At 46.4% G+C, this 19,989-nt stretch overlaps 2 protein-coding genes across 2 annotated transcripts; one reads left to right on the top strand and one right to left on the bottom strand.

Annotated features, from left to right (window-relative positions):
• Positions 1–441: 441 nt before the first annotated feature.
• On the bottom strand, positions 442–2,432 carry LOC131818194 (uncharacterized). The gene is made up of 2 exons (XM_059152452.1): positions 1,540–2,432; positions 442–1,098 (listed from the first exon to the last, which is right to left on the bottom strand). Exon 1 carries the CDS (start codon positions 2,288–2,290, stop codon positions 1,544–1,546), a length of 747 nt encoding a protein of 248 aa, XP_059008435.1. The 5' UTR covers positions 2,291–2,432; the 3' UTR covers positions 442–1,098; positions 1,540–1,543.
• On the top strand, positions 2,305–19,781 carry LOC131818208 (zinc finger protein 543-like). Its single transcript, XM_059152472.1, is given in 6 exon segments — positions 2,305–2,702; positions 5,023–5,149; positions 9,278–9,373; positions 15,157–16,354; positions 16,663–16,894; positions 16,896–19,781. Coding segments are annotated over 6 exon segments (1,896 nt in total). The 5' UTR covers positions 2,305–2,669; the 3' UTR covers positions 17,106–19,781.
• The last annotated feature ends 208 nt before the right edge of the window (positions 19,782–19,989 follow it).

Raw genomic sequence — 19,989 nt, 5'->3', positions numbered from 1 at the left:
AGGTGCTGAGTGGGTGGAGAAAGAGGACTCTGGGACCACACTGGCCAGGAATTTAACCTTAGCAACAATTAGCTGGGAGCAGGATGAACAACGCAGACCTTCTGCCCCTCCTGGGAAGGTAACTCTCCCACTGGGAGTTGGGAGTGATGGACCCCTGTGCTCTCATCTGCACCACCGCACAGTGGATTTTCTCTCTCGCTGATGGGAATGTTGAAGGAAAATGAAAGTCCTTCAGTTCAAATACCAAAGACTTCCACTGTTTTTATAGAATTATAGATCATCTTGAATAAATGTTCATTTGTTGTATATACTTAGGAACATTTCCACAGACATTAAATTTTGTTCGTTTTGTTTGCTTGTTTCATGACCTTCTTCACCAGTTTCACTAGGGAATGAGTCCACATAACTACTCATTTTGTCAAGCTAGACGTCCCTCCTTGCTCTTTTTACATTTTTTTATTTTTAAACAATTTTAGATTTAGTGTAACGTGGCAAATATAGAGTTCCCATGTAACTTCCACACACTTTCACCTCATGTTACTATTTCATAGATATGTAGTACATTCATCAAAGCAAAGAAATTAACATTGATACAATACTGTTTACCTTACAAACGATTTGGATTTTACTAAATTTTATCCCCACTATCGTCCTTGTGTTGCAGTATCCCATTCCAGGCCATCAAGTTGCATTTAATCATTTTATCTGTTTAGTTTTCTCTCATCTCTAACGGTTGTTCTGTTATCCTTGTTTTTCATGATCCAAACACTTTTGATGAGGATGCATCAGGTATCTTATACAATGTTACTCAATTTGCATTTATCTTATCTTTTTCTTTTCTCTCTCTCTCTCTCTCTCTTTTTTTTTTTTTTTTTTTTTTTTGATGAGTGAAGTTGGGGGTTTTGGGAAAGGACATCCCAGAACAGTTTTGTTGCCGTGTGCTCATACCTGGTGTGAACATGACATTACTAATGATGTTAGCCTCCATCAGGCAGTAAGGGTGGTGTCTGCCAGTTTCCTCTGCTGTCGAGTTACCATTTTTCTCTTTGCATACTCAGTCACCAATCCAGCCAACTCGAGGGAGTCAAGCTCCATCACCTGAAATAAAGTGTCTGCGTATCATTTGGAATTCTTTAGGAAGATTTCTTTTCTCTCCCTGTATTCATTTACACGAGAGCACTACTAATTCTTTTTTTTTTTTTTTTTTTTTTTTTTAGTGAATAAATACAAGTACTTACAAGAAATATGCGTGTTGTGATTCCCATTCATACACCCGGGGAGAAAAGAAAGCGAGTCCTACTCCTTCGTGATGTGTTTAGTAACTGCGACAGGACAGTAGGGTCAAACGCGCACCGTTTCCACTTCTGTAGGTGTGCGTGCGCTCGATTGGTTGGAAGCTGCATTTCATTCTCTCACCTTTGCCCGAGGTATGGGGGGGGACCCCAAAGAAGTAACCGACAGTGACCTCTAAAACATCTGAGATACGGTCTTGAAGGGTTGTTCGAACCACTAACGTGACTGTCGGTTTCTCGTCTGTACCTCCTCAGCGACGGACTGGCTCTGGCTTCGCCCCGGTCCGTTCTCGTCTCCACCTATTCTCGCCCTGGCGGAGACTCGAGGCGGCGGCGGCGGCCGACCACTCCCGCACTCCGCGTCCGCGCACAACCCCTCCGCCGGCGCTCAGACGCAGGGCGAGGTGCCGCGTGGGACAGACACTCCACAGCGCCCGGCTCCAGCCTGGGGTCACGGGCGGCCTCCCCAGCTCCGGGGCTCGCACGCCGCCCCTCCGGCTCCCGGGCCCGATCCGCGCGTCAAGGCGCCGCAGCGCGTGGCGCTGGCCCACAGGAGGGCCCTCAGAGGGGGCCGCGTGGGAGGGGGCTTCCGGCGTCCTGGCCCCGCCGGTGCCGTCACCTCTCGAACATCCGTCTTCCGTCCAGAGGCATCTCCGGAGGTAAGGCGCACGGGGGAAGTCACCAGCCGACCCAAAGGCCTGGTGACCACGCGTTCTGATCGCGAGGGGAGTTCCCCGCCGCCGAGCCTCACCTTCCCCGGGCGGGACAGGGATGGCCTCGCCCCCGCCCCTAGATCCCACTCTTTGAAGCGGGTCTGAGGCGACTCTTCCGGAGAAGACACGCTCGGAAACTGCCCCACCGCTACTGTCAGCAAAGGAAAAAACCACATTACCCAGAAGGCTGTGCTCCGCGTGTCGCGCGGGCACTGGACCAATGACTGCCCAGGACAGGGGCATTTCCTGCGGCCCGCTCCGGCGGGGCGGGGCTCCCGGTCCCATGAGGAGGACGTCATCCGCCTGCGCCGGGCTGGTCTTACCCCGGCTGTGGGGCTTTGAACAGGGACTTGGAAAGGCAGGGCACCTTTCTGAGGCCAGAGCGGAGACGGTGGTGTGGACCGTAGGTCCGTCCTCGTGTCTTTGTATGAGCCTGACACCCGTCCCTCGTCCTCCATAACGGGGTGTCACGTGAGCGCCTGCGGGGCGCGGGGCTCTCTCTCTGCAGCCCCGGCGCGACGCTGAGGGCCTGGGGCGCGTTTCTCACTGGGGAAACTGAGGCTCGGAGTGCGACAGTCAGTCGAGGTCACCCCGCACTGGGCAGCGAAAAGGTGGCAACCCCTCGGCCGCTGCCCCACGGGCCCTGCTCTGTGCACAGGGCCCCATGATGGCGGCTGCGTGGACGGACCCCATGTGGGTGAGTGGACGATGCTCTTAGCATTGCTGCCCCTCTGCTGCGGCGGCTCCTGGGCGCCTGCAGGCCAAGGATGCCCTTCGATTTCATTTCTCCTTGTCGTTTGTTGACAGCAAGTGGCTGGCGTGTCCCTTGATCTGTAGTGCTGCGTCTGTGGCGGATCTCAGGTGGTGCTCAGTCTGGGCACGAAGGATGAGAAGTGCTGGCTCCCTGGCTTACTAATCCTGCCCGCTGCCATGACCTGCAGGGGCCTACCCGTGCCCCCGCCGACCTCCTCTGGCCTTTCGGGCTGTCCCAGCCTGACCATGCTAGGTTCTTCACCACCAGCCTTTGTCCCTGCACTGGCCTTTGCCTGGGATACTCCCCCTGTGACGTTTCAGGGCCTCCCTCTCACATCCTCTGGTCTCTGCTCAGATGTCATTTGCTTGGAGAGAATGTTCATAGCAGTTCAGCCGAAATGGGCCCTTCCCTGCTTGCCATCATCCGGCATTGTTGTGTAGGGAGCCTGGCAAAATTAAACAAGTGTGGTGGTTGAATTTGTCTAGGATGTGGTAGGAGCAAAGTGAGACCAGTAACAGGAGAAGCGTGATAGCTGACCTCCACTTGTTCTTGCTTTGGGCTGACAGTCATAACCTATCACCTCATTTAATCCTCGGCTCCTCTGAGTTGAGTTGTATTGTTATCTCTCTTTTGCACAAGAACACCTTGAGGCTCAGAGGTTTAGTGCCCCAACTCACTGCAGCTCTTAAGTAGCAGAAACAACCAGTGTATTGAGCACCCCAGCCTGCATTTTTACTCTTTTCTCTACAAAAAACAGACAGGGATACCTGGAGGTGACACCTGAAGTCAACTTTGTAAGCCAAGCAGGCTTCCGTACAGGCCTTGGGCATGACTTGGGGATATGGCATTTTAGCAAGTGGAAATGTGTGGACAAAAAGGGTAGATTAGTTGTTTAAGGCGTTGCCAGAGTACCGGTGTGATTTCCATGGCCCCTCTATCTCCGTCTGCTGAGACATAACCATAACCCTGGGAGGGCCAGACTGTGGGTCATGTGCTGGATGTTCCATCATACTCTCACCCGTGACAGACACTGTGAGAAATCGAAGGCTCTTCTCATGGCCAAAGCCCACCTTGTCCTCAGTGACTTCTATTTTCTGGGCCTGAAGTATTTTCTCCTCAGCAATATGTGCTGTTGAGACTCAGGTGGTTGGGGTGGGGGGTTTAAGTTCCTTCATAGTTGCCAAAGCTAGAGGGTGAGGGGAAGACTCATGTAGGAAAAAGAAACAGTGACTCACTGTGGATTCTCCTTGGTAGTCTCTGAGGAGCAGAAGGCAGTGGGACCCGATCCAGGCCCTGCCACTTCCCAAGCAGGTGCCACCACCTTAGGTGATCGTCCTGTGAGGTGGGTGACGATGAGCTGCTCCTCTGCCCGTGTCCGCAGAATTATGTTCAATGATGGCTGAAACGAATGTGGCTGGGAAATTTTTTTGAAGTTCCTCACATCTTCATTGACTCCTTTACTAATGGAGGAGTGTCAGGATTATGCCATTAGACGCTAGACCGGAGGGACCAGAGGGACCTCAGTTCAGAGCCTGCCTCTCCTCATACCACATGTAAACTGTGGATGAACTACTGAAGCCCCCTGGACCTCAGGGCCCTGTCTGGCAGGAACGTGATAATGATACTGACTTCACAGGCTGTGGCTAGTCACCCCAGTGTTTCTTTTACAAAGATTTTTTCTTTAATTCTCATACTTTTACTGCTGGGTGAGAATTACTGTATTGATCCAGAAATTGAGGCTCAGAGAAATGACGTGAGCCTCCTAAGTTCACATGCAGGCAAGTGTTGATTCTAAGACGTGGGATTCAAACCTCAGGATTATGGCTTCAGAGCTGGGGACGTTCACATTAGCAGGACAGGAAGCCCATCGGCATGAGTCAGGCGCGCAGTGAAGATCGGTGAGTCTGGGCTGCTCTTGCTGTAATTGTTATTGGTGCTGTTTTCATTATCTTTGTTACTCTCTCCCATTCCTGTGGCGTCTTAAAGCCCTTACCATTCCGTGCCTCACAGTCCACGTGGGAAGGTCCTGACCTCATGCCGTTCTCCACTGGCTCCCACGCAGGAGGCGCTGTCTCTCATACTGCTGTAATCAGGGCAAAACAACATCTCTGCTCCCTTGAGTCCCGCACAGAGCTCAGACCTCAGGGGGTGTTTGGTCACTCTATTCCCTTTCCATCGAGAGAAATGGGCTGTGATTCCCATCAGCAGTCCCAACAGCCCCAGCAGCCCCAAGACCAACCACTGCCTCTGTTTGACTTTTCAGATGCCTGTGACCGTCGATGATGTGGCCGTGACTTTTACCCGGGAGGAGTGGGGGCAGCTGGACCCAGCCAAGAGGACCCTGTACCAGGAAGTGATGCTGGAGACGTGTGGGCTCCTGCTCTCTCTGGGTAAGGCCTCCCTAATTCTGTGATGTGGGAGACCTGTCACCTCCTTCACTCTGCTCTCTGGCTCCAGGCCTGGCTGCTTGGAAAGGTCTCTAGAGCCCTCCCGTCCTCTCCATTTCAGTCATTTTCTAGACTCCTCTCTTCCTGCCTGCTCTCCTGTGTCTCAGGGAGAGTTAAGCAAGAAACATAGTTTACTTTTGGTCACAGCCAAAGGAGAAGGGTGTGTTGGGAGGAAATGGGGTTGTCTCACAAAGCCTAAAGGCAGGAATTCCATCTGGGCCCCTTGAGGGACTGATACAGGAACTTAGAGAAACACAATTAATCCCTGTTTTGGGGGCTTTTGTCCTGGCTTCTCTCTGTGGGTCTGCTTGTGTCTTTGTCTTTTTACGGTGACTTTTTTCTGCCACGGCTATTTTGCACCAGTCCTTGCCATGTGAGGCCCCTTGTTCCTGTCTCTACTCCTTTTTATATGCTGATACTGTTTCTTTTCACTCCGTTAATTCTCCCAACATGCCATCCTTGGCAAATAAGGAAAATAGGGCCACTGCAGCAAGTCCCTCATAAAGCTTAATCTCTTCACTTTAAAAGACACATCTTCATTGTGAAAAGCTCTCCTCTGCGTTTTTTGGTTTCTTTTGTGAAATGTTGGCCGGAATAGATGATATTTTATATTTATGCATGTGTCTCTATTTGACTAAATTACCGTGTGCAAATTTTTTGTTCTTGGTGGTTCATGAAATGGCGTCTAGCATCACTAAGTCTGCCTCTCCTCCGACCCCCTTTTCTTGAGGATTGACTTCTCCTGCTCACATCCCCCTCCCCCTCTCACTGCTTTAGCCTTCTTGGACTCAGGTTGCTGGCCCCACAGGAGTGTTTACTGTTTCCTTTTCACTCTAGTGCATAGGAGACCAGGGTCTTTTGTTTCTCCATATACACTTGAGAATCAGTTTGTTAATATCCACAAAATGACTTGCTGGGGTTTTGACTGGTATTGCATTAACTCTACAGATCAAATTTGGAGGAACTGATCTTGGCAATATTGATCTTGGCAATATTGAGTCTTCCTATCCATGAACGTGAAATATTCCATTTATTCTTTGATTTTGTTAAGTGGAGTTTTGTAGCTTTCCTCATATAGATTCTATATATATTTTGTTAGATTTATACCTAAGTATTTCATTTAGGGAGTACTAATGTAAATGATATTTAATTTAATTTAATTTATATTTTTAAGATTTTATTTATCTGACGCAGAGAGAGAGACAGTGAGAGAAGGAGGACATGCAGGGGGAGTGGAAGAGGGAGAAGCAGGCTCCCAGCTGAGCATTGAGCTCCATGCGGGGCTCAGTCCCAGGACCCTGGGATCATGACCTGAGCTAAAGGCAGATGCTTAACCATTTGAGCCATCCAGGCATACCCTCTGTTCTATTTCTGATACTAGTAATTTGCATCTTTTCTTATTTTTTCTTTGTTAGCCTGGCTAGAAGGTTATCAATTTTATTGATCTTTTTAGAGAGCCAAATTTTGGTTTTGTTGATTTTTTTTTTCTATTTTCTGCTTTCAATTTCATTGATTCCTGCTCTAATTCTTTTTTTTTTTTTTGTAGTGTTTATTTTGCATTTAATTTATTCTTCTAGTTGCCTAAGGTGGAAATTTATATAACTAACTTCAGATCTTTCTTTTAAAAAAATATGTATCCTATTATAAATTTCCTGCGAAGCATTGCTTTGCTCCATCCCACAAATTTCACTAGGTTTTATTTTTGGTTTTTTAGTTTGTTTAAAGATTATTTATTTATTCATTTTTAGTAACCTGTACACCCAGTGTGGGACTCAAACTCGTGACCCCAGGATTAAGAGTCACATGCTCTTCCAACTGAGCTAGACAGGTGCCCCATATTTTTGTTTCCATTTAGTTCAAAATATTTTTTACTTTCTTGAGATGGCTTCTTAGACCCCTATGTTATTTAAAAGTGTGTTGTTTAATCTTTACCTATTTGGTGATTTTCCAATTATATTTCTGTTATTAATTTCTAGTTAATTACTCTATGGTCTAAGGGCAGATATTTTATGGTTTCTATTCCTTTTTTTTCCTTTCTCTCAATCATTAATGTTTAATTTCAAATCATGTGTTCGCTCATTTCTATTTAAGCTTTGTTTTTTGCCTCCTGATATTTTTCCCCCTTTTTTTAATGATTTCTGTTCTTTTCAAAATTTATTAAAGTGTGTTTTTATGGCCCAGAATATAATCTATCATGGGAATGTTCCATGTGAGTTTGAGAAGAATGTGTATCTGTTTTTGGATGTAGTCTGCAGATGTCAGTTATAGCCAGTTAATTGATAGTATTGTTGAGTTCACCTATGTCATTACTAGCTTTCTGCCTTTCGGATCTGTACATTGCTCCTAGAGGAATAGTGTGATCTCCAACTTTGATGGTGGATTCATCTATTTCTTCTTGCCATTCTATCAATTTTTGCCTCGTGTAGTTTGACACTGTGTTGCCAGACACATACGGATTAAGGACTTTTCTGTCTTCTTTGCAAATTAACTATTTGTCATTATGTAATGCCTTCTTTATCCCTGGTAACTTTCCTTGCTTTGAAGTCTTTTCTGTCTGAAATTAACATAAATATGCTTGCTTTCTTTTGATTAGCATTAGCATATTTTATTAACATATTAGTGTATTTTTCTACATTCATTTATTTTCAACATGTTTGTGTCTTTATATTTACAGTGGGTTTTTTTTTTTAAGATTTTATTTATTTATTTGTCAGAGAGAGACAGCAAGAGCGAGCACAGGCAGACAGAGTGGCAGGCAGAGTCAGAGGGAGAAGCAGGCTCCCTGAGGAGCAAGGAGCCCGATGTGGGACTCGATCCCAGGACGCTGGGATGGTGACCTGAGCCGAAGGCAGCTGCTTAACGAACTGAGCCACCCAGGCGTCCCTATAGTGGGTTTCTTATAGACAATCTATAGTTGGGTTTTGTTTTGTTTTTGTCTTTGTTTTTAAGATTTATTCATTTATTGGGGTGTCTGGCTGGCTCAGTTGTTAAGCGTCTGCCTTCAGCTCAGGTCATGATCCCAGGGTCCTGAGATCAAGCCCCTCTTTGGGCTCCCTGCTCTTTGGGAAGTCTCCTTCTCCCCCTCCCGCTCCCCATGTTTCTGTTCCCTCCCTGTTGTCTCTCTCTCTCTGTCAAATATATAAAATCTTAAAAAAAAAAAAAAAGAGAGAAAGATTTATTCATTTATTTTAGAGAGAGGGAAAAAACGAGTGGGAAGGGCAGAGAGAGACGGAGAGAGAACTTCAAGCAGAGTCTGCACTGAGTGCATGGAACCTGACACAGGGCTTAATCTCATGACCCTGAGATCATGACCTGAGCTGAAACCAACAGTCAGACACTTAACTGTGCCACCCAGGTACTCCCGGGTCTTGTTTTTTGATCCACTCTGACAATCTGTGTCTTATAATGGAGAATTTAGAAAAACATTGATGTTCTAAGTGATGTTGATGTAATGGGATTAATATTTACCATGTTTGTCACTGTTTCCTATTTATTGTCCTTGTTCCTGTTTTTGTCTTCCAGTCTTCCTGTCTGGAATAAATCCTTCTCTTTACTCAGAGTACCCAGCCCCTCTGCCTACCTCAGACTGTCGATAATCAGGGATGCCATTTGTGAAATGGTGGAAACCAGGGTTTTTTAACCTACCAGGTGGGGTGCCATCACTTGGGGAGTGTTTACAATCTGATGGCTAGGCTTCACCCCAGAGGTTTTGTGTAAATTAGTCCATGGTGGCATTCAGGTTCACCAGGTATGGCTGAGGCACAGGGAGGCTGAGTCCCCTGACTGTGTTAATTAGGAAGCGCCTTCAGGAGATAGGTCCAAACAGTGCTGGGATTCTACAGGCTGGAGATTAAAGGGATTTGGTGCTGTCGCTGGAGCCAGCACTGATGTCTGCAGTCTTTGGGGCACCATAATGATGTTTTATGCGTTGGTTTCCAGGTCATATTTTGTTTGGATGGATGCGAGCAGCTTCATTATGAGGCTTCTCTAAATTCTGAAGTCCCCATCTAGATTGAGGGTTTCTTTCCTCTCACCACAATTTCCACAACCTTTTTCTGTCTCTTTGAACAGGCTGTCCTTTGCCCAAACCAGAGCTGATCTACACCTTGGATGACAGCCCAGAGTTACGGACATCGAAGAGAGGCCTCTCCCCTAACTCCTGCCCAGGTGGGTGCCAGTAGCGGACCCGGTCAGGGTCATAGCAGCTTGCAGACAGCACAGTGATTACTGCCTCTGGAATCTGTGGAAGTTTTATTGTTGTGGCCTCTCTAGAGGCTTAGGATCCATGAGCCTTTTAACCTGTGGTCCTTCTGCCCACCCTTTCCAGCCCTATCACAATCCCCAGTGCTCCTGTGGAGGTGTGGGGCCTGCTAGGTTATAAGTTCGGGCTCTTAGCCCTTGCTGCTTGGGACCCACAGCAGCCCTGTGGCCCTGAGGTGGGTGCATGGTCTCACTGTGCCTTTATGCATAAGCTCAGCCAGTGTAAATAGAGCCGCTCTAACAGGCATAGTCCAGAATCTTGGTGGCTCAGCACATGAAAGTCTTTTTCTTACCAGCGACCGTGGAGTCAGCGTAGAGCTGTGTGCCACGCAGTTATTCAGGGATTCTGGTACCTCCTGCCATCATGAGACTTGCACGTTGTTCTGGCATCTTTCAGGTGGCAGAGGGGAAACGGGAGAAGAAAGGAAGCTGTCATACCCATCTCCAGTCACACTGTTTCTCCTCACATTCCACCAACAAGACATCTGGCCCCACTTAAGCACCTGGGGCTGGAAAATGAGTTTGAGCTGTGTGTCCAAGGAGAGAACAAATGGTTCAGTGGGTGTAGTCTGCTGCACTCAGTCTCTTCCTGAGTCAGTGGGTTGTCTGAGAACGCACCAGATTGTGTGTGAAACTGGCTCACGCTGGCCCTGACCCACGGTGAGCGAATGGCTCAGCAAAAGTGAGCTGTTGGTGTTATTCACGTCGTAATATTAACCCTCATTAGTAATGATAGTACCTCAGACTTCCTTCTGCATCACCAGGAAGCAAGCTCTACCCTGTATTCCACCCTTTCTCGCCTTCTCCATCCACCCATCCTCCTGGTGCCAGTCAGACACTCAGACACTCCCTTGCTCCAAGTCCTTGCACCCCTTCTGTCTGCTTAACCTTCCAGCTAACGTTCAGCTTCCGTTTTGCAGACCTGGGTTGCTAAGGCCCTGGGGACATCTGGTGTGGTGACTGGCGCCTCTGCAGAGCCCAGCACTCTCGCCTCTGGTGGTCCCTTGGGCTTTCATCCTGAGTATGTGTCTGTTTGGCCCCTTGGAAGGTGTTCCAAGTCTTCACGCTCGTCACCAGTCTCACATCTGTGAGTTTGGAAAAGACAGTTCGTGCCCAACATGCCTAAGAGGGAGCTCAGGATTCTTTTTTTTTTCTTTTTTTAAATATTTTTATTTATTTATTTGACAGAGAGAGATCACAAGTAGGCAGAGAGGCAGGCAGAGAAAGAGGAGGAAGCAGGCTCCCTGCTGAGCAGAGAGCCCGATATGGGACTCGATCCTAGGACCCCAAGATCATGACCTGAGCTGAAGGCAGCGGCTTAACCCACTGAGCCACCCAGGCGCCCCTCAGGATTCTGATTCTACTGCTCCTCCCACCTCCCATGCATGTCAGAAGGCCGACTACGACTTCAGATAACTCCTCAGCACCTCACCACCACCAGCCCCTATGGTCACACATCCTGTCCATTTCCCATGAATGGCTCCCCTCCCCCCTCCTCCTCGAGACCCATTCCGACACTCCTGCGTCCAGGTTTTCAACTTTTGCCTGGGTGAGAGCTGGTCTCCCCGCATCTCTTGTGTGCCTCTCATCCGCCCCGCCTTCCCCACTGGTTCCCCCAGCCATGGATGGCTTGTTCCAGACCTTCACCACACCCCTCAGCCACTGATGTCTTCGCATATTTTCATGTCGAAAATAGTCTTTGTTCTTACGTTGCTTGATCACCAACCGTTACACTTTGATCTGAATCTCTCCTGTGTGTGACTTCCCTTCCCACCCCCCGGAGGAGGCCTTTTCCCCGACCATGGCAAAGGACCGCATGAGAGGCCAGAGCACACCTCGTCAGGGAATTGGCTTCTTCGCTGCTTTTCTGTCTCTTCTGTAACTTTACCTGTTCTCTGCTCAGCAGAAAAATACACTTGGTTGTGTCACAGAAAACGAAAGTAAATGAAAAAGGCCTATAACTCTCCAGTGTCTTCACACTGGTATCAACTCTGTTTCCCTGCATAACCCATCTTCTTGGAAAAGTTGTCTCTTTTTTTTTTTTTTTTTAAGATTTTATTTATTTATTTACTTTTAGATTTTATTTATTTGTTTTCCAGAGAGAGAGAGAACAAGCAGGAAGATTGGCAGGCAGAGGGAGAAGCAGGCTCCTCTCTGAACGAGGAACCCAATGTGGGACTCGATCCCAGGACCTTGGGATCATGACCTGAGCCAAAGGCAGGCATTCAACTGACCGAGCCACCCAGGTGTCCCAAGATTTTATTTATTTATTTGAGAGAGAGAGAAAGAGCACGGGCAGGGGGAAAGGGAGAAGCAGACTCCCCACTGAACAAGGATCCTGACATAGAGCCCGATCCTGGGACTCCAGGATTGTGACCTGAGCCAAAGGCAGACGCTTAACAACTGAGCCACCCAGGCGCCCCAAGTTGCCTCATTCTTGCAAGAGATGTCTACACTTAGGGTCTCTTCTTGTGCAAAAATCTTAAGAGGTCTGCTTGATGAATCATCGTGTGTGTATAAACTCATAACCACAACCTGTATTAATATTTAGTGTCTACCGTGGTCTGTGGCTTTGCTTTCTGCAGTTTCAGTTACTTGCGGTCAGTTACGGTCCAGAAGCAGAGGATTGTTCTTCTGATGTGTCATTAGAAGGTCACCAGTAGCCTAATACTGTGTCACATGCCTATGTTATTCACCTCACTTCATCTCTTCGTATAGGCATTTTATCATCTCACAGCATCACAAGAAGGGAGAGTGTCGTATAATAAAATATTTTGAGTGAGAGACCATGTTTGTGTAACTTTTATTACAGTATTTGTTTTAATTGTTCTATTTTATTATTACTTACTTTTGTTACTTTTGTTAATCTCTTATGTGCCAAATTTATAAATTAAACTTTATTATAAATGTGTATTTATACATTTTATATATATATATATATATATATATATATATATATATATATGAAAAAAATAGTATATATAGGGTTGGTCCTACCCACAAATTCAGGGACCCACTGGGGTCTTGAAACAAATCCCCCACAGATGAAGGAACTACTGTACAACATTTCCAGCACCTCGTCAGGGTCTCATGCCTTCAGTAGCCCCTTCTGCTAGGTAATCCCTTTTGAGACCATTAGCATGAATTTGTGTTGACTTGGAACCCCACTGCATGGTGTCTTTGTGTCTGTCTCCTCTTGACCTTCGTTACATCTATGAGAATCTTTTCATATGGTTGCGTACAGTCGGAGTTTTTTCACTCTTGGTCTAGTGTGACATCTCATTGTGTGAAAAACTGCCAGTCGTTCATCCATTCCCCTCTTGGCGGGCATTCCTCTTGTTTTCAGCTTAATGCTGCTGAGAATATTCTTGTTAGGCGTCTTGGTGTAGATAAGCACTAATTTCTGTTAGGAACAGATACCAGTATGTTTCTAGTTCAGGTTGGCTTTATTGGAAAATGCCAGGCAGTTCTGGAGAGGCCGAACCCTTTCACATTCCCACCATTCACCTGTGAAAGTGGTGACATCGTTTTCTTTGTGCTTTGAGGCCCTGTGAGGGGGTTCCTCTGTACCACAGCACTAAAAATGTTCCTTATACGGTCACTGCTTTGTTCCTAATTTTCAAATACAGCAGCAGCCATAGTGATGATGGGTAATGGCCCGCAATTTCCTGAACGATCCCCCAGTGGCTGGCAGTGTGCTGACCACTTTATAGGCATTTTCTCATTTAACCTTCAGGATAGTCTGTGAGGCAGAAACTGAGAGACGCTCAGTTTTTCAGACGAGGGATTTGAGATGGGAACAGCTAAGTAATTTGTCCAATATCAGCTCACTTAGTACAGGCAGGATTTGCACCAAGCGTTCAGCCAACACTCTGAACCTCTGTGCTTGTGAATTCATAATTCAGCAGGCTTCTAGATTGTGTCGTGAGCATCTGATCCTCCTGCGGTCTCCCCCGCTAATCTCCCAGGACCTCCCTTCTCTTCTTTTGGTGACTTTAATGTTGGCTCGGCAGGCATCTCATGGACCACTGTTTCTACTCTTCAGTACTCTTCCGGGTCAAACTGACACTGCCAGTTTATATGCTTGCTAATTAGGTCCCAGATGCATATTATTTGACTAACCCATAATAAAAATTTAGAGCTGACTTGTAGCCATGTTTTGCGCAGTATCTGGTATCCTACTGAATGTGGTTCATATATGAACATGGCAAATGCAGGATTTCACTTCATCCTCACAGAGTCCTACAGCACAGTCTTTATTTCTGGCTTTACTTTTTAGGAGACAAAGGGAGAGCTTATGAAATGTGAGTGCCTTGCCAGGTGCTATGGAGCTCATACTGAGTTTTTGTGGGACTTGGGCCTAGGGTTTCTGTGGTTGGAAACCATGATCTTAACCATAACGCTGCTGTGACCTTTAATCCTTGCTTCGTGGACCTCAGGTATAAATTTTGATTTGTACCAAGCCAAACCTTGGCTAATGACACATTGTCTTCACTTCTCGCGCTCTCCCTGCCTGCAGAGATGACGCAACACCAACACACACACAGGTCGATGCACAAGCTCTTGTTTATTCCCTGGTCGATCTTTCTCCTCTCCTCTTCTTTCTCCTTCCCCTGCGGGGAAGTTCCCTTGCCTTATATAGAGCATAACAGCCAATCACAGAGGTGTTCACGTGAACAGGAGGTATCTGGGGCTCGTAGGCAGTGGTGGCATACGGTGCTCATGTGACCAGCACGAGATCACGTGTGGCCAGGGCGGATGTTTTTTAGGCTGTCCATACTGCTCGGGCGCCATCTTAGGGGCGCGACCGGCGCCATCTTGGGGGCGTGACCCCAACAATCACTGATTCATGAATGACCGTGATTAATTGATGTATTATTAAGTTGTCTGCTCATTCATTTCTTTTTGAAAATAATACAGTTAACATCACAGACAAGAATGAGTACAGTGCTCATACCAACAGTCTGGTCAGCGTGGATTGCTGTAACGAGAATACCACAGACTGGAGGATGAAACATTTATTTCCCACGGTTCTGGAGGCCAGAAGTTTAAGATCTGGTGTCTGGTGAGGGCCCTCTTCCTGGTTTGCAGAGAAGAGTCTCCTCTTCCATTCTCACGTGGTGCTGAGAAGACGCAAAAGCCCTTGTGTTTCTGCTTGTGAGGATACCAGTCCCGTGTCAGGGGCTGCACTCTTACCAGCCCCATCCTCTGGTGTCCTGCAGGTTCCCTGATTCTTGGAAGACTCGGCCTTAGTTCATTCCATCAGCTAAGGCTGATATGGCTTTCCTGTTTTCTCTAAATGGCAATTTCTCACATTCCCTGTCTGGAAACCCTCACCGGCCTCTTCCCAGCTGCCGTGGAGGCTGCGTTGGGTTCCCTTCTGCTGGCCTCTTGGAGCATCTGGAGCATTCTTGCTTTGCGCAAACCCAGCACACACTGTGTCATTACTCTGTGTTCTTGTCCCTAGTTGCCAGACACTCTGTCCCCCAACTCTTCTCCCCCTCTGGGTTTCTGCTCAAAGGTTTTAAGAACTCAAGGTCTGAAAAGAAATTGCAAACTGGATTTTAGAGATTTGAAAACATGGCAGGCACAGAGCCATTGTTTTCATCTTTATTCCCACTGACATGGCAATTTTGTTTTTCTGTGTTGCCATCTCTAATAAGCCCGTCTGTATATTGTATTCCTTTCAGGTGACACCACAAAACCTGAGACCCCAGAGCTTTCCCTTTCTCACCTTGCCTTGTCTGAGGAAGTCTCGCCACAGGAACAAAAGGCTTAGCAGGCTCTGGGGGGCTCCCAGTTGGGGCAAGGCAAGAGTTAGGATTGGCCATCGGAAATGCTGGAAGGCCAGTTGAAACCAGGGATAGACCCCCAAACGGAGAAGCTCCCTGGGAACATGGAGCCTAAACATGATGGTTTAGGGACAGATGATGGTCTACACTCAAGGACTGTATAGCAGCTGATCCCTGCAGGACATATTCTCCGCGGTTATGACTCACAGGGACTACTGAAAGATCCCTTGATTCACGAAGAGAAATGTCCCTATCAGTGTGAGGAACGACGGAAAGTGTTTACCAAGAATTGCTTTCTTGTGCGACATGAGCAGATTTCCACTGGAGCAAAGCCCTATGAATGCACCAAGTGTGGGAAAACTTTCAGCAAGAGCACACACCTCCTGCAGCACCGCATGATCCACACAGGGGAGCGGCCCTACGAGTGCGCAGAGTGCGGGAAGGCCTTCAACCGCAGGTCACACCCCACGAGGCACCAGCGGATTCACACTGGAGAGAAGCCTTATAAGTGCAGTGAATGTGGGAAGGCCTTCACCCACCGCTCCAATCTAGTCTTGCATAACAGGAGCCACACTGGAGAAAAGCCCTTTGTGTGCAAAGAATGTGGGAAAGCCTTCCGAGATAAGACAGGTTTCCTCCGGCACCACATCATCCACACAGGAGAGAAGCCCTTTGAGTGCATGGAGTGCGGGAGGGCCTTCAACCGCCTGTCTCACCTCACGTGGCACCAGCAGATTCACACCGGAGTGAGACCCTTTGAATGCAATGACTGCGGGAAAGCCTTTTGTGACAGCACGGACCTCATTCAGCACTATGTCATCCACACAGAAGAGAAGCCATACAAGTGCCTCGAGTGTGAGAAGGCCTTCTGCCACCGGTCACACCTCAAGCAGCACCAGCGGAGTCACACTGGGGAGAAGCCCTATGTGTGCGGTGAGTGTGGAAAGGCCTTCACCCACTGCTCTACTTTCATCTTGCACAAAAGGGCCCACACTGGAGAAAAACCCTACGAGTGCAAGGAATGTGGGAAAGCCTTTAGCAATCGATCAGACCTCATCCGACACTTCAGCATCCACACGGAGGAGAAACACTACGAGTGCACGGAGTGTGGGAAGGCCTTCAACCGCCGGTCATACCTCACAAGACACCAGCGGATTCACAGCGGAGAGAAGCCTATGAATGTGTGGAGTGTGGTAAAGCCTTTTGCCAGAAAGCAAACCTCATTCGACATGCTATCATCCACACTGGGGAGAAGACCTATGAGTGCAACGAGTATGGAAAGGCCTTTACGTACTGCTACACTTTTATCTTGCACAAAAGGGCTCACATTGGAGAAAAACCTTTTGAGTGTAAAGAATGTGGGAAAGCCTTCAGCATTAAGAAAGACTTCATTCGACACATCAGCATCCACGCTGGAGAGAAGCCCTATGAGTGCATGGAGTGCGGGAAGGCCTTCAACCGCCGATCAGGGCTCATGAGGCACCAGCGGATTCACAGTGGAGAGAAGCCCTACGGATGCCTGGAGTGTGGGAAATCCTTCTGCTGGAGCACCAGTCTCATCCGACACTCCGTTATCCACACCGGAGAGAAGCCCTATGAGTGCAGTGAGTGTGGAAAAGCCTTCAGTTGCAGCTCCGTCCCTCACTCAGCATCAGAGGATTCATACTGGGAGAAACCCTGTCCGTGTAACCGAAGTGGGAAGACCCTTCACAAGCGGGAAGTCCTCAGTCAACCTCCAAGAGTTCCTGTTGGGGAAAGACTTCTTGAATCTAACCACTGAGGAAGCTTCTTACTCAGAATCTGATCGTTCATACCAAAGAGAATCCCCTCAGTTTCCTTCCCGATGAGAAACAGACATCATTTGTCATCTGAGGAGTCAGACAGGAAACTTACCCTATCTGGAGCCTTATCCTGCATCTGAGAATTCATCCAGGAGTGTGGTCAGTCATTCTCATGCACTTAGCATAACCATCAGCCACATCTTTCTCCTCAGTTTACACTGAAAAATTATCTCAGGGATATTTAAACAAAGGAGGAAAAGACATAAAAGAGAAAGAAATGTAAGTCTGGCTTCTTTCAGACTTCTGTTATAAGCCTGTGGCAGTGTTTTTCCTTATCTCATTTGGGAAAGGGGAGGATGTTGTTTCAGAGTTCACAGAGCCTTGTCCCCTCTTTTTTATGTATGTTTCCACTGCTGTCCATTGTCAGGACAGTTGGACATTTAACATGTGCTAAAAACATTTATTGAAATCCTTTGTTCTGCAACTTTGTCTCTACCCTTGAGTAGCATAAGTCTTAATGAGAAATATAAAGGCTTGAGTTATGAAATGTTATATTGTAGGAGATAAAAATGTACATATGAATGGGCCCACTGTACAACACTCTTAAGACTTTGATTTAAGGGGCGCCTTGGTGGTTCAGTGGGTTAAAGCCTTTGCCTTTGGCTCAGGTCATGATCCCAGGGTCCTGGGATCGAGGCCGACATCAGGCTCTCTCCTCCATGGGGGGCCTGCTTCCTCCTCTCTCTATATCTGCCTCTCTGCCTACTTGTGATCTCTGTCTGTCAAATAAATAAATAAAATCTTAAAAAAAAAAAAAAGACTTTGATTTAAGAAAAAACACAAAAATTTTTTCATGTGTATTTAACAACCCACTACTTGTACTTGCTCTTGATCTACTTGTTTATTGTTTTTTGTTTGGGTGATGAAGACGGCAGTGTAGCTATGTGACCTTCCCTGGTGAACCTGAATTCTTCCCTCTGCAGTTCCTAAGCTTCTCCAATCCTCCTCAGAGAGATTCTTCCCAAGTCCACATCAGTTGTTTTCTAGGGATTGGATTAGAGCCAAAACAAAATAAAACTTGTAGCTAAATTAGCTTAAAAAAAACCAAACATACAAACAAACAAACTCAGAAAAGCACAGGGAAGGAATCTCATTTTTACTCTTAAAAAAGATTGTGTGAAGATTTGCTATTGAGGAAATTGACTAGAATTTTAACTGATAAAACTAGTATGTGCACATGCAGTTATCTGTAGAGTTTCACTGTTGTTACTATGGCCTTCATCCTGGTATACTAAGTCAGGGTCTTTTGGAATTCCTTTGGTATTTTTTGTTGTTTTTTTGTTGTTTATTTATTTATTTTTTGAGCTACATATGATACTATTATCTCTCATTAAGAAATATGCTGTGGGGCACCTGGGTGGCTCAGTGGGTTAAGCCGCTGCCTTCAGCTCAGGTCATGATCTCAGGGTCCTGGGATCGAGTCCCGCATCGGGCTCTCTGCTCAGCAGGGAGTCTGCTTCCTCCTCTCTCTCTGCCTGCCTCTCTGCCTACTTGTGATCTCTCTGTCAAATAAATAAATAAAATCTTTAAAAAATTTAAAAAAAAAGAAATATGCTGTGGATGGGGCGCCTGAGTGGCTCAGTTGGTTATATGGCTGCCTTCAGCTCAGGTCATGACCTCAGCGTCGTGGGATTGAGCCTGGCATCAGGCTCCTTGCTCAGCAGGGAGCCTGCTTCTCCTCTCCCTCTGCCTGCTGCTCTGCCTACTTGTGTTCTCTCTCCCTCTTTCTAACAAATAAATAAAATCTTAAAAAAAAAAAAAAAGAAATATGCTGTGGAGATAGATGTAAAAATAACCATGCATTCACACTGAACGCTCCTCAGGGCCTTTTCAGTCACCACGGGTGTACTTCTGTATTGTCATCATAGGCCAAGCCATTTTTGTTACATTGATTCATGGCATTATTATGAAGGAACCTCTTAATCCTTTTTATGTCATGTGTAAGAAGTCTTAAGCAAGCTCTCTGTCCTGAATTTTTCTCTCAGAAGTTTTATAGTTTTACCTTTTACATTTAAATCTCTGATGCATGTTGAGTTCATGTTTGTATTACCATGTGAGGTTTAGGTTGAGTTTCTTTCTTGTATTTGTGCCTAAGGATGTTCAGTTGGCCAGCACCATTAGTTGAAAAGTAGATTACCATATTATGTCTCCATTGAACATTTACTTCTTAGTCAGAAGTCAGTTGGGCATGTCTATGTTGATCTGTTTCTGAGTTCTCTACATTATCTCATTGATGTGCATGTCTAAACCTCTGCCAGCACTGTAATATCTTACTGTAGCTTTCAGTAAATCTTAAAATCGTAAAGTGATGACTTCCCTATATTTTAAAAATTGATTTAGCTTTCCATATTAATTTTTCCTTTGGCTTTCTATATACACTTTATCATGATTTTCTTTATTTATAAAACATCTTGATGGAATTTTGATAGACATCACATTAGTCTATGGATCATTTTGGTGAGATTTGGCATCTTTATTATGTTGACTCTTTCAGTCCATTAACATCATAAGTCTCTTCATTTATTTAGCTCTTTTTGTATTTCGTTAGTGTTTTATAATTTTCCACTGATCATTTTTTGTTAGATTTTTATCTAAGTACTTTTTGGGGGCATCTTTATGTATCATACTGAGTTTTAATGTCAGTTTGCACATTAACGTTATTGTTATAGAGAAATAATGGTTAGGAGTTTTTTTGGCTTTTTGGGTTTTTTTAATATTTTGTTTATTTATTCGACAGAGACAGAGATCACGAGTAGGCAGAGAGGCAGGCAGAGAGAGAGGAGGAAGCAGGGAGCCTGATGCGGGGCTTGATCCCAGGACCCTGGGATCATAACCTGAGCTGAAGGCAGATGCTTTAACCCACTGGGCCACCCAGGCGCCCCTCTAATCT

Source organism: Mustela lutreola, chromosome 16, assembly GCF_030435805.1.
Source record: "Mustela lutreola isolate mMusLut2 chromosome 16, mMusLut2.pri, whole genome shotgun sequence".
Lineage (NCBI taxonomy): Eukaryota > Metazoa > Chordata > Mammalia > Carnivora > Mustelidae > Mustela > Mustela lutreola.
Note: the sequence above shows the minus strand (reverse complement) of the source record. Positions and strands in the feature narration are given on the sequence as shown.